The 14,362-nt window shown below is 37.7% G+C and overlaps 1 protein-coding gene across 5 annotated transcripts in view; it reads right to left on the bottom strand.

The window, feature by feature from the left end:
* The window catches only part of actn1 (actinin, alpha 1), a 32,819-nt gene that overhangs the window by 1,328 nt on the left and 17,129 nt on the right, over positions 1–14,362 (bottom strand). Inside the window, exons 8-20 of one of the 5 annotated variants that reach the window (XM_081351818.1) lie at positions 13,499–13,584; positions 9,945–10,037; positions 9,061–9,291; positions 8,803–8,950; positions 7,645–7,795; positions 7,448–7,556; positions 7,139–7,279; positions 5,675–5,857; positions 5,119–5,253; positions 4,032–4,211; positions 3,799–3,945; positions 2,588–2,668; positions 2,283–2,348 (exon numbers count right to left, since the gene is read on the bottom strand). In XM_081351818.1, the coding sequence (XP_081207944.1) occupies positions 2,283–2,348; positions 2,588–2,668; positions 3,799–3,945; positions 4,032–4,211; positions 5,119–5,253; positions 5,675–5,857; positions 7,139–7,279; positions 7,448–7,556; positions 7,645–7,795; positions 8,803–8,950; positions 9,061–9,291; positions 9,945–10,037; positions 13,499–13,584 (1,751 nt within the window). Of the gene's footprint in view, positions 1–2,282; positions 2,349–2,587; positions 2,669–3,798; positions 3,946–4,031; positions 4,212–5,118; positions 5,254–5,674; positions 5,858–7,138; positions 7,280–7,447; positions 7,557–7,644; positions 7,796–8,802; positions 8,951–9,060; positions 9,292–9,944; positions 10,038–12,915; positions 13,002–13,498; positions 13,585–14,362 lie in introns of all 5 variants that reach the window. The other 4 variants (XM_081351817.1, XM_081351816.1, XM_081351820.1 and 1 more) reach the window with 4 other exon arrangements.

Here is a 14,362-nt window from a genome sequence, read left to right as displayed (position 1 = left end):
AATCAAGCAAATCTTTCTCAATAACTCAACCAGATTAGAGATTATAACAGTCTGAGGGGATTATAATTTACAGTAGTCAACATTTGAAGTGGATCAAAACCTTTCATCAAAGTTATACATGAATTTTGAACAATACCCGTTCTTCTCTTAGCACAACTTTGATTAACTTTTTTGATCCACTTTTTGACTACTGCAGTTTAATTTACAATCCTTGGACTTTTCTCTACCACTTCATGCTTCTTTTTCCAGAAATACTTGAGTAATTAATAACCACATTAGTGCTGATATAGTTAACTAAAACTAAAAAAATCTCTTTTGGTAATTGCAAAAAAAAAAAAAAAAAAAAGGGGGTGATATAAAATAAATTATAAATATTAGATTAAAAAAAATTAAGAACATTTTTCAAAAATCAGAAATGTAGCCTTAGGCAACTAACTAAATAAATAATTGTATGTTGAAGTACTAAAATGGCTAAAACTACAATTGAAAAAAAAAAACTTAATTAATTAAAACCATGTTAAAAAAAACTTATACAAATGACAAAAGCACAAAAAATTACAAAAACTTAAACCTACAAAGAAGATATGCAAATAAAATATAATTTAAAATATTAATAAATACTATAATATTATATACATACAAAAATAACACTGAACCACATATATGGAACTAACCAAGAGTTCAGGAAATCTTCCCTTAACCACATGACTCTGCCTTACCAGATAATGCACGCAGTTTATTACCATAGTATCCACCATAGTATCATACCATAGTAAGCTACTTCCTGTGAAAACTGTAAACTGTTAAACTATTAGTGTTACAAACCAGTGTGTTTTTGAGTATAATAAATTAAAGGGGTCATGACATGGATTTTTTTCTTATTATTTTAATATGTTCCTTGAGGTTCACTTATAATGTTAATAAAGTTTTTTAGCAAAAAAAACAACAATAACAAAAAAACAATTATTTCTCTCTGTCTGTAATGATCGTTTTTTAAGGGGCGGCTCCTTTAAGGCTTGTCAGTAAACAGTCACTTATGATTGGCTGCTCCATCTTTCAACAAAATGTATTTGCCAACTCCCCATTACACTACCTAACTATAATGTCTTTAAATGACCCCATTTGCGTAAAGAACAGAATACCCTGCTCAGATGCTGCTAGAATTATCTGTACTGTTAACCTATCAAACCTGTAGAAATGACGTCAACTGATTAAAAATATGACAATAAGTACTAGTGTTTCTGTATCCCAAGTTAGTTACTGTATCCCACTTTCTTATTTTCTACACTCAATGGAAGTCTGGTGAACTTTGTCTTCAGTAAACTCAGTGAACTTCAGCTTTGACTCCTGGAGCTCATTGTGCATATTGGTCTCTTCATGGGGTCTAACTGTAATTCCCCTACAAGCAACTGAACGCTAGAGGGCCTATGTGGCCTATGGTGTGATAAACTATTCATCGATATCTTGCTCTGGAGGCAAGCATATGCAAATGTATCTGCCCGTGTGACGTAACATGTCACCCAATATCAAAACAAGCTGTTTTTGGAGCTGCTTTGTTTATAATGAGGAGGACGTTTTAAGCTATGAGAATTGCAGGATGTTTTAATGGTACAAAAACCTCTTATATGGCCAAAGATCAATGCAAATTTGATTTCTCATGTCATGACACCTTTAAAATAATATGATAACCTATATCAGTTTTCAACAAGCAGGATAACGGACTGTTTTTGCACATTCAAGTTACAAATGGCCGTGCCTACTCTTATGTTAAAAATAAGATGGATACTCCATGTAGATAAATCTTTATTTTTCCAGGTTTATACCATGTAGTGGATTATAAATCACTGTTTTATCACATATATCTTCAATTTACAATGAGTTATATTCCATAGGGATTGAATTAGGCTACAATCCATGGACTTTTTTACTAGTTCATGCTACTTTTTCCAGCAATACTCAAGTAACTTTCTCAAATAATAACCCACATAGATGTAACTATCCAAGAGTTCATGATAACTCTGCATTAACTGAGAACACTTGGAGATTATAACTGCTTTACCATATTATACCCCATGCTGAACATAAATCTATAATTTTCCAGGTTATCCCATTTAGATTTCTAAATCTGTTCTACCAGATTAATCCAGAGGGATTGTAACTATCAATTTATCCATATTACAAAACATTCAGATTCTATGATTTACCAGTTCATTATCCACGGGGACCTAAACTCTCAATTTAACCTGATCACAACCCATGGAGATTTGAACTCTCTGCTTTACCATATTATAACCCATGGAGATGAGGCAGGCTCTGAAGTCTTCTGCATCCATCATGCCTGTTCTCTTCTACAGGAACCCACGAGGGACAAACAGAGCCAGGTAGTAGTGGAGAGAAAGATGAAGAGCGAAAGAGGATGGGAGGAGTATAAGTGAAGGAAGTCATTTTAGAGGAAGGGTTGAGAGAAAATTGGAAAAAATAAGACCGAGAGCGAAAAGAAAAAGAGAGTAGAAAGGGAAAAAAAAAAAAAAACAAAAAGAGTGTGGTTAATGGCAGAACTCCCTGGCTGGTGTCGGTGTGTGTGTACCTGTGCGTCGTTCCCGATATCGAAGCCCAGACTGATAAGGCAGGCTTTGAACTCCTCAGCGCCCAGTGCGCCCGAGTGGTCCTGGGTGTCAGAGCCGTGGGCAGGGTCAGAGGTCAGCAGCGTGGACATGCAGCACACACATTGGGGGGGTGGGGGAATGTCATGCAGACATGTGGAGGGGTGGAAGAGGGTCCATGCAGAAGAGAAAAACGAGAAGACAAAAGAAGAGAAAGTGCACAAACGTTAGGACAAACTGTGTAGTACTGTGCTGTGAGGGGGGGGGAGTGACTGTGAGGACAGATCTAATATGTGATGCTCAAAATCTGGGCCTGCTGTGCTCGGTTAACGGTCAACTATGTTGTGCTGTTTTATCGATGTTAAGGTGCCTTGGGTGGCACTGCGTGGGTTTTTAGTGCAGCGTTAGGTTTCAGCGTTGGCAGCCTGTAATCTGGGACATGTGTGGGTGACATACTCTATGCAAGTCAGGTCAATAATACAAATGCATTTCTATGAAAGTCAAAATTCTGATACTTGTGCATTTTGGTCATTTTGCCTGCCTGAGATGACAGATAAGTCAAATACTTGTGCTCCACTTAAAATTGAAATGAAAAGTCTTTTAAAACTAAAATTCAATTCTTGAGTTGAATATCAGTAAAGGTAGCAAACATGATGTGGAATTGAAGTAGAATTAAAATGAGTTGAAAATCAAAGAAATTCACATTATCTAAGTATGTAAGGTTTAAAAATCCTTGAAACTTTAAAAAAAAAAGTCTGATAAGACTAACCAATTTTATCTTGCCCAATTTAACTTTTTATTGTTAAAACAAGTTATTGAGGTAATCATTTTGGCACAATAAACGTTGTTGGTCTTGTCTGGAAGAAAAAAGCCTTGAAGCAAAACAAATGCCATTACCTGCTGAATTTCTTTAAATCACAATTCAGTAAATTCTACTTTCTGTCATTCCAATTTAACTTCCTGTGGCGCATGATTAATTCAATTCAAAAGGAAGCAAATTTTTAAACTCTAAATTTTGCCCGAGTCTGCAAGGCACCACACAAAGTATCGCAGCAGCCAATCACAATATGAAATGTAGTAAAGCTATTCTCTGTCGGTAACAACTCAGATGAATTGACCAAGTTACGGTCTCAAGCGTCCTACTGCTCTCAATGATGTGAAACTGTGGTGTTGGACTGTGCAGTGTTATACTGACTCGGTCGAAGTGGTTGAACGAGGCTCTGAACTCATTCATTTGGTCCTGGCTGATGCCTTTGGCGTCACGGGTCAGAATCTGGTTCTCGATCTCGTTAATGGTGCGAGCGATGGTTGTGAGGAGCTGCTCCCAACCTACACGGATGTGCTTGAGAAAGAAAAGAGATGTCAGGAACATACAAATGCACTAGGGGGGTTGGAAATAAGCATTTGAGAGTTTTTGTGCGTATATACCTCCATTGTGTAATTAGTGTGTTTGTTGTCAAATATAAGTGCTTCCTGTATTAGTTGATGGTCTCCCTCTAGCTGGTCAATCTTTGGTTTGTAGTTTACTATGCTCTTCTCATACTGCCGCAGGTGGGTCAGCTGATCCTCCAGGGTACCGTGCATCTCAATAGAGATTCGGCCAATTTCCTGAAGATTAAACATTAAAACAATTTTAAAATAAGAGGACAACGACAGTTCTTCCTGAATCTCTGCCTCCATGTCCAGGGTTTTTCCCTACACATTTTTTCTGAGGCCACCCAAACGATATTACAGAGCTAATTTAGCAGTATCGGATGCATTCTTTTCCATGATTGACTTCATCTCACTGTCTTCTACAAATGTCAGTGTTAACCTCAGGAAAAAATTCATAAGGGCAAATAGCTTAAATTATTGAGGGACTAGATGAGTAGAATCCCATAGAATTTTTAACTAGACAGTCCTGTGTCTACTTTTCTCCAAATAGTTATTTGACAAATAACAACTTATATATCCTATGTAAACATTTCATGCAATTAAGTAATTAAACAGTTTTAACTGTAAACTGTAACTGTTTTCATTTTTAATATATTTTAAAATGTAATTTATTCCTGTGATGGTAAGGCTGAATTTTCAGCAGTCTTCAGTGTCACATGATCCTTCAGAAATCATTCTAATGTGCTGCTCAATAAACATTTCTTATTATTATCAATGATGAAAACAGCGGTGCTGCATACTATTTTTGTGGAAAACGTGATACATTTTTTCAGGATTCTTTGATTAATAAAGTTCAAAAGAACAGCATTTATTTGAAATATTTTGAAACATTATAACATATGTCTTTACTGTCACTTTTGATCAATTTAATGCATCCTTGATGAATAAAAGTATTACATTTCCTTTTTTTTTTTTAAGTCGTCCTAACCCCAAACATTTGAACGGTATTGTATGTAAATCAACTACACGTGTGACCGTGTATGTAAGCTACTCACCAAGAACATTTTTGACTTTTCTCAGTTCTCTGACAGTACCATAAGAGAATGTGATTAATTTTCTGTTAATTTAGCTCATGTCCCACCTCCATCTTGGTCTGGATCCAGGGCCCAATAACATTTGCCTGATTAGCAAACTGTCTGCGCAGTCTCTCATTATTCTGCTGGCGAGCGTGTTCTTCGACGAGGGCCTGATCTCTCTGGGGTACTAACTGCCTCACCTGAGAGGAGAGAGAGAGAGAAGGAGAGAGAGAGAGAGAGAGAGAGAGAGAGAGAGAGAGAGAGAGAGAGAGAGAGAGAGAGAGAGAGAGAGAGAGAGAGAGAGAGAGAGAGAGAGAGAGAGAGAGAGAGAGAGAGAGAGAGAGAGAGAGAGAGAGAGAGAGAGAGAGAGAGAGAGAGAGAGAGAGAGAGAGAGAGAGAGAGAGAGAGAGAGAGAGAGAGAGAGAGAGAGAGAGAGAGAGAGAGAGAGAGAGAGAGAGAGAGAGAGAAAAGGAGATTAGGAGAAAGCAGTGTGGAGGTGAATTAAGCATCTCTTCTTGTACCCATTTTCTTACATATAAAACATATATTCATGTGTCATATATTTGTCTGAAAACTCTGATTCTCTTCTTTTCTTTTTCTGAAGAAGAATTGTGCTCAGACCTTATCCCATTTGGCATTGATCTCCTGAGGGTTGATGGTGGTGTAGGGGTTGGTGCCAGCCATGTTGACGTGGTATGTCTGCACAATTTTAGCAATTTCATTATGGATGCCCAGGATGGCCTGTCGTTCCTTATCTGCCTCAGGCAGTGTGGCTTTAAACTGCTCATGGGCTGTGCTGAGTCCCTGATACACACACACACACACACACACACACACACACACACACACACACAAAAGAGAGGTGCTATAACTTTCTGAAACATTCCTCCTCTGCAACGTTTCAATTTTCACTCTTACATCAACTTTTATATGAAATGCACCAGAACACTTTACAGTCACACTTGAAATCCACCAGATGGATGGATGGACAGACAGATGAGATACATTTCTGCTCATTCACACAAAACCACACATGCTGATTTCATATTTAAAGACTGTCTTTTTGTGATTTTATAGTCATAGAATATAGTCCATCTTGAGATTTGATAAAAGGTGACCTATTATGCCCATTTTCACATGATGTAATATAATCTCTGATGTCCTCAGAATGTGAAGTTTCAGCTCAAAATACCACCCAGATTTTTTATTATAGCTTGTCAAAGTTGCCCCTTTTTGGGTGTGAGGGAAAACGCGTCATTTTTGTGTGTGTCCCTTTAAATGCAAATGAGCTGCTGCTCCCCGCCTCCGTTCAAACGACAGCCAATCCTTTACATGTGCTTCGGATTCTATGGGAACAACATAACAGCTGAATTTCTCTCAGGCAAAATGTCAATAATACCCAGTAGCGAGTGCAGCCTTACATGTTTGAACTGGAGTCAGACACATCTGGAGAGACAGATGTTAAACTGCACATGGACGTTTCTGAATGGTTAGTGGTACATTTATGCAAGTTGTTGTGGAGTTACGTTTATTCATCTCATCAACTAGCCTGTACCGTCGTGTTAATCTATAAACTGTTGTATAGGTGCTTGTGTGTGAACAGTATTAGGATGCCCACAGAGCCAGAAAATATGTTGCATGGAGATAGAGCAGGTATCGTTTTGTTTACGGTTGTAATGTCGGACTGCTGCTTTTCACTCAGGACGGGATCTAGAGCAGATCGTCACCTGACGTGGCCGGGGTTTCCCTACTTTTACGTAGGAGTAGGGGGAAATCTGAAACAGCTTGTTGTGGGAGAATGATAATGATATATGGGATTATAAAAAGTATTGGGTGACACTATGAACACACATCTGTGTTCAAACACCTTATAAAAGTGAATTTAGCATAATAGGTCCCCTTTAAGCCCCACTTTTGATTCATTCATCCATACTTAGCCAAATTCTGTGACATTCCACATTATACAGTAAATTAAATTTTTATGACTGAATTGCACCATTACGTCGACGTTTGGACAGGCAGGCAGGAAGGCAGATTAGACAGATGGATAAATGGATGGATGGATGGATGATTAATGTGCAATACCTGTATCTCCTCAATAGTGTGGACGATAAAAGTGTCCTGCAGGTCCTCCATGGCTCCCTCCATCCAGTTGTTAAAGGGTGCCGCCCTTTTGGCGAACTCCAGGTAGAGCTGATCAATCGTTTCCAACAGTTTCTCTGTCCTCTGAGGGAAGAGATAGAGCCAAGACACACACATATGAGTGCAGTGCACTTACAGCACAAAAACACAGACAGTGGCAGACAGTATATCAGCAAAGAAGTGATGAAGCTGTTTTCTGCAGGTTAGAATAGAAATGATAAATTCAAGGTGTTTTTCAATTTTTTTTTTTACCTGCAAGGCCTCGCTGCGTTTCTGAGTTAAAACTCCCAGTGAATCCCACTGATCGCAGATCCGCTGACAGCGGGCGTTTACACTGGGAGAGTCGTAGTACTCCAACTCACTGAAGAGAGAGAATGGGTGTGAGAGTGAAGCTATTAAACTACTTTAACAAGCATTGTCTGATCAGGTTTTTCTGTGTGTTTACTGACTTAAGCTCCTGTGCGATGGCAGCGATCTGTTCCACTCTGTCCTGATGAGCTGCGAGGTCACTCTCAAACGCCTCGTGCTTCTTCAGCAGAGCTTTGATCTCTGAGAGGGTTGCCGTCTCAAAGTCTTTATCCTGCAACATCTCCTCCTTACCTACAGAGAGCAGCAAAGATCAGCCATACCTTAGAGAGAATGAGGAACTCAATTCTTATAAACAAAGAAAAAGAATGTCCCTGCATCCCAAAGTGCATACTATCCATCCTAAATAGTATGTGAGATTAGAATTAGTTTGTCCCAACGCATAGTTTGTTGAAAAGAGTGTGACCTACTCTAACGGCTGATTTTGCCAAAAACTCATTGCTAGTAGAGGATTTGGTTCAGAACTACAAACATGAGTAAAAAGAACTACAAATATGGCAGATGATTCATCTTGAATCGAATCATTCTGTATCTGTAAAAATCGTCCTTGAATCAAATCAAAAACCTTTGAATCAAGAATAAAATCGATTCGCTGTGTACATGTTGTTGCAAATTAGATAAAACACAGATAATATTAAATAAATATTTTTCATCAGGTTAGATATTGATTATTAATAACTCAAACCCCTGAAAGTGTGTCTCTACTAACAGTTGGTCTTGCAAACATCTGCCATATTTGTAGTTCTTTTTACTCTTGTTTGTAGTTCTGAACCAAATCCTGTACTAGCAATGAGTTTTTGACAAAATCAGCCGTTAGAGTAGGTCACACTCTTTTCAACAAACTATGCGTTGGGACAAACTAATTCTAATCTCACATTTAGTTAAATGTAATTTATCATTCAAAGGAACTGTGCGTATAGTGAATAAATACACCCTTACACATGACTGGCAAATTAACGTACTACTTGTTTTCTTTCTGATATGGTAGGAAGAATTGTGTAAATTTAATTAAATAAAATTTGGTGTATATGAAGATGATAACTGTGACAGGATTATAGACAGGCCGGTTGAGACAAAATGCAATTTTGCCCCAAAGCTTGCCTTCTCTTCTGCTGCACACTCAAAAGTATCTACTTTTTCCTTCACCAAAAGGAATACACACTTTTAGGGCATAGTATAAGTAGGCAAATTGGGACGCAGCATGTGTGTTTCTGCTTCGTTCTGCTTCATCTATCTGTTACCGTCAGTCCAGGCTTCGTGGATGGCGGCTTTTTGGCGAAATTTCTCTGCAAGATGGTCGAGTCTCTCCAGTCTGCGAATCTCATTCAGTAGCCACTCTTCATATCCCTTCTCTGCTCCCTCAAGACCTCCCCAAGCATTGGAGATATCCTACACATGCAGACGATTCATTACTGACCAGTGTTACAAGTCAAATTATTAGAGTTGGATGCTCTAAAACTTTGGTTGATACTTAGTTAGTACTTGTGCTAAGTTCTCACCGAGACCATCTTCCCCTCTGAGGGCATGAACGCAGGCCGGTTACTGAGGCGGAGTTTGGTCTGCAGTGTGTTGAAGTTGATCTCCAGCTGACATTTCTCCTGAACTTTAGGCGGTTTGTGAAGTCGTCGGTAGTCCCGGAAATCCTCCAACTTCTGCTGCATGGCCTGCATGGTGTTCTCCGGAACGCGGTTCTCCAACCACGGGATGGTTCTGCGAATCCACTCCAATAGCTGAAGAGAGCAAGAGAGAGAGAGAGAGAAGAAAAAAAAAGAGGGAGGAAACAACAAAAAGAGGGGAAAAAAGAGGATCAAACACATTGGAAAAAGATGGGGGCAGACAGAATGAGATAAAGGAGGTAGAAGAGAAAAAGAGATAATGAGATTGGGTTTTAAATATGGGATTTATTGTTTTTTTATTATGAATTAGATACAGGGCTCCCATTTAATTTAAATAATACATTTCCATGACTTTACCAGTCATTCTGAAATACAGGATATGGGTTTTATTCATTTATTTTATTTTATCTATATACAGTATACAATTATTGTGGAATTATTACTTTATTTAGAGATTGCACTCACAAAAAGATTAACAAAGCTGATTAAATATTTTATAGCTGAGCATAAAATAATTCACATTCAATATAGAAATTTCCAAGATCTTTTAAGATTGTATTCATTTTCATGGAACTGCCTGGCCTGGAAAGCAGTATTTTAAAATTCCCTGTTTTCCATGACCATAGGAACACTGTAGAGTAAAATGACTGAAACTTCTCACAGGCCCTAAATGAGCACAGGTTGAGACGACAGGATAGGAGAGATGAGGAGACGGGACAAGAGGAGGATGGGAGTGAAGAGGACAGAACATGAATGAGTGTGCTCACATCACTGGCTAGTTTCTCATAGTCTTCCATCAGTTGCTCGTTCTCCTGATTGACAGCCAGCACTTTGCAGATCCGATTGGCTGCTGTCTCGGCCTGAGGGGGTAAAGGACAGTGAATCTGCTTCTGTTTCTGTGGAAACCACATTAGCGCCATGGCAACGCTGTTAAGGTTTTGTGTGTTTAAGTGTGATGAGGTGCTCAAGTCAATTTACTACCGTTACCAAAAGCAATCAACCGCTACGTCAATATCATATAACCCTTCTGTGCATGTTTAATTATAAATGTGTGTATTTTTGGAGGGGAGGGGGAAGGAAGTGAGTTGCAATTCTAAAAGCCAAAAAGGAAGAGGAGAAAACAATGATAAGCTCAGTTTATCGTTGTCAGTGACAGACAGAGTTCATGCAGTGGCTCTCAACTTTATGATCATCTTTTGAATGTTAATCTGAAATGTTGAACATGTTGGCACACAACGCTGATCAACAGTGGATAAAATGTTATGCTTTTTATTGGAAAATCAGCTGCGAAATACATTGCAGTTTCTGTTGAATAGTGCAAAAGTAAAGTTTTAATAAATAAATAAAAAATCAATAAAAACATGAACATACGCTCTTTCAGTTTCCATTGTTCAGATGAAAATATATTTTTTACTAGGCTTATATTGATTTGTTATTTGTACTTTGTGTTGAAAATAAAATATAAAAAACATTATAGAAAGTGCTTTATAAATGTTTTTAAATTTATATTGATTATGATTAAAATCCAAAAATTAAGTGATTATTGTTTTGTACAACTAATACTGAACTGGTCATCAAAATTCAACAAATTCTGTCATCATCTACTCATGTCATTTCAAACCTGGATTTTTGATTTGTTAGCTTTTTCCGCTGTGGAAAACAAATAGTCTGTGACGATCACCAAAACAATACAATTCTGTCTTTTCTAATTAAATTAGCTTGTTTTATCCTGATACACTTACTGGACAAAGTCATTTAGAACAATCCACACAATACCGGTACATGGGTGTGGACGTGGGTGTGTCAGAGGAAGTTTTGTTGAATGCTGAACTGTTTGGTGGATTTACAATCAGACTCGTGCCTTATAAGAGCAGACAGGATCTGAGAGTGCAGGGAACACACACCCAGCTTGTAAAAACTGTTTATCGAGGGATGTTAGTCATCAGTTCAGAAACGCTCACACAGAGTTGAGGAAACCCAGCTGGATGTGATGAATCAGCACAATGAAGTAGTAACTTTCACCCTGTCAGTGAGAAACATGCTGCCTCTGAATGAACTTTTGTGATTTTAGACTCAGTCTAAACTAATTCACAATTGTAAGTCTATATGAAGTGACTTAACATGTGAGAAGACCCACATGAAATCTGTGTGCACAAAACAGAAAGCTCTGAAGATGTCCACAAAATGGGAAAATACATATGGCCTGCCCCTTGTTAATTCAATATTTTAGTAAATTTAGTATGTATGTTACATACATTAAAGGTAACATCTAAATTGATAGGTTTCATACAAGCCAAAACTATTATTTAATAGAACTGAATCAATCTGACAACCTTAAAGCAAGTGATGCATTGTTTCTGCCAATTGTGATATGTTTATGCCGCTTTTGTGCCACATTAAAAAGTGCAAACATATTATTTTGTGGTGTATGCTGCTTATGTGGCTTCTGGGCTTTGGGCTCATGAGTTTGCCTAAGCTGATTCAGATTCATGAATCTATATGAACTGACTCGGATTCTTGAGTCTGCCTAAACAGATTCACTGCGGTGAATTTTCTGGACCAGCTCTTTACTGACAGAAGGAATTATGAACAATAAAGATTGATAAAGATGTTTGAATAGGAATGAACCGACTAACTGTCCCAGTGATTTTAGCAGGACATCTATTTCAACACCTATTCTAAAATGTAAAGAAGTTTGATGGTTTCTATATGAGACACAGTGTGTGTGTGTGTACAGATGTGTGGAGAAACAGAGCTAGGTGTGTTATGTAATACTAGAGCAGGGTTGCCCGGGAAACAGCCAGAACTGACACAAAACCAAAGAAGGAAAGAGAGAAATATCACAGCCAAACAAGAAATGAGAAAGAAGTTTCAGAGCAGATGGGTTCTGACCCGTCAGTGACATCAGAGACTGACCTCACCATAATAGCCCTTGTGAAAAAGAAGTGCGCTTAATTTAATTGAATCACTTGTAGTGTACTTCAAATCTTAAAAAGATATGTTTAAAAACGTATATTCAGATAATGTAATATGAACAAAAAAGGCCACTTAAAATAAGTGAACTTAAACAGTTTTTCCTAACACACTTAAGTACACTTTTAAAAAGTGCACTTTGTTAATGTAAAATTAAGTTTTACTTTGAAGTATGTGTTTTGAAGTATCTAACAGTATCTAACAGTAAGTATCTAAGTATTTTGAAGTATCTAACATATTAACACAAATGAAAAATACATTCATATAATTTTAACTGTAGTGTGTTATTAGATATTTAAAGTTAATACGTTTTAAATGTAATAAATTACAACATCATAACAAATTTGTAATTTCATTACATGACAAAATAGAATAGAAAGTTGTGTACATTCAGCAGCACACTTTAACCATATTTCAAAGACAATCAATAGAAGTCATTGTGAAATTATATATTAAGATGAATTTAAGTGGGTCTTAAATTGCATTTAATATGAATTTACACTATAATACATTTCCATTTAATTGCAAATCACATGCAATCAAGTGTATAAAAATATTACATTCAGTTACAAAATATTCTTTTGAAAGTATATTATTTCCTTAAGAACTCTTTCTAAAGTATGCTGAAGTTTGCTTCTTTTTCACAAGGAAGTTCGGTTCAGTGAAGAACAATATATCACATCTCAGTCTAGATTTGAATTTCAGTCTAGATTTGAATAGGATTTTGATGTGGAAGCTGATTGGCTGATGTCGGTCTGCGCTCACCTTCTGTTTGCCTGAGAAGGCATGGTAGTAACATGACACATACGTCATGATGGCCTTTTCATCGGGACGCAACGTACTAACGATATCTGCCCAGGGAAAGAGGGAGCGGGAACAGTGAGAGAAAAGGAGGTGGAGAGGAAGGGAGAGAAAAAAAAGCACAGAGTAAAAGACTGCATAGACACAAAGACAAACGGGGCATAGTTCTACAGAAATGATACAAGGCATGAGGAGGTCTCCAGGAAGCCTCATTGATGCCGTGAATGTTTGGGTATTTTTTTAGGAGACTGAAGTGGAGACACACTCATGCCTTCATCATAAGAATTCATTTCCTTCATGCAACAGGTGGAAAGACCCATGCAACTGTAGAAGGAGCATGAGCCCTGATGGGCGGAGCTTAGCACTGCAAAGAGTCAGAAAGAGGCAGACTGTTAGGAGTGTAGTCATGTTCACAAGAAACCACGACATCCAGTAATCACTGCTACTGGCGATCACGAAAACCAGAGAGCGGAAACAGAGTGAAGGGAGGGCCTTATTGGGTGAGTGTAGAAGTTCGTGACATTGGGAGGGGGGTGCCCTGCGATACCTTCTGCGCCCCAGAGAAGGCATGGTAGAAGCTAGAAACGTAGGTCATGATGGCCTTCTCATCGGGACGAGCCGTACCAACAATATCTGCAGAGAAAGAAGGGGGTGATATTAAAGTAATAAGAGAAAAAAATTAATGTTTAGAGCACATCACACACAGTCACATACTTCAGAGGCCCATACGAGGGGACTTCCTGTGTAAAGAAAGAGTTATTAATGTGAATGGAGATATGAAATCATCATAATCAGAGCCGGAACCAGGGCACATAAATCAGGAGGGCATTTATATGTGTGTGTGGGGAGGTATTAAGTGGCTGCCGAAATCATGTTCAGCCTTGGTGAAGGGTTGGATGCGTGCATTTGTAATCGCTTTCAAATGCGTGCTCGCTTTTCTCTTTCACGGCACAGTAACTCGTTTGGGGGGGGTTGGATGGCAAATACCGGCCCTGATTATAATCAACCTAAAAAGAAACCAACTTCAAAATGCCTAACAAGTTTAAACAAGATTTGCATTTTCCTAGTGCCTTCAAGCAACAAAAGAATAATAGTAATTTTTTAATTCAAATGTTGTTGCAAATCCTGCTGGTTTAATTAAGGCACCAAAGCAACATTATATTGCTTGTGGAAACACATAACAGCTGTATAAATTCCAGATTTTATAACAAATTAAAAATATAATTTATTTATTACAATTAATATGATATATTCGAATAAATAAACAAATATCAAGAGGGTACTATATTAAATATATATCAGTAAAAATACTATAAATATTAAAAAAAATATTTATCAGTATAAATATTTTTCTGGGACATACAACAAAACATTGTTATAATTTTTTTTTGATTTTTGGTGGTGGAGCCAG

This window comes from Scardinius erythrophthalmus (assembly GCF_964197995.2).
Source record: "Scardinius erythrophthalmus genome assembly, chromosome: 21".
NCBI lineage: Eukaryota > Metazoa > Chordata > Actinopteri > Cypriniformes > Leuciscidae > Scardinius > Scardinius erythrophthalmus.
The sequence above is the reverse complement of the archived record's forward strand: the minus strand, read 5'-3'. Positions and strand labels throughout refer to the sequence as shown.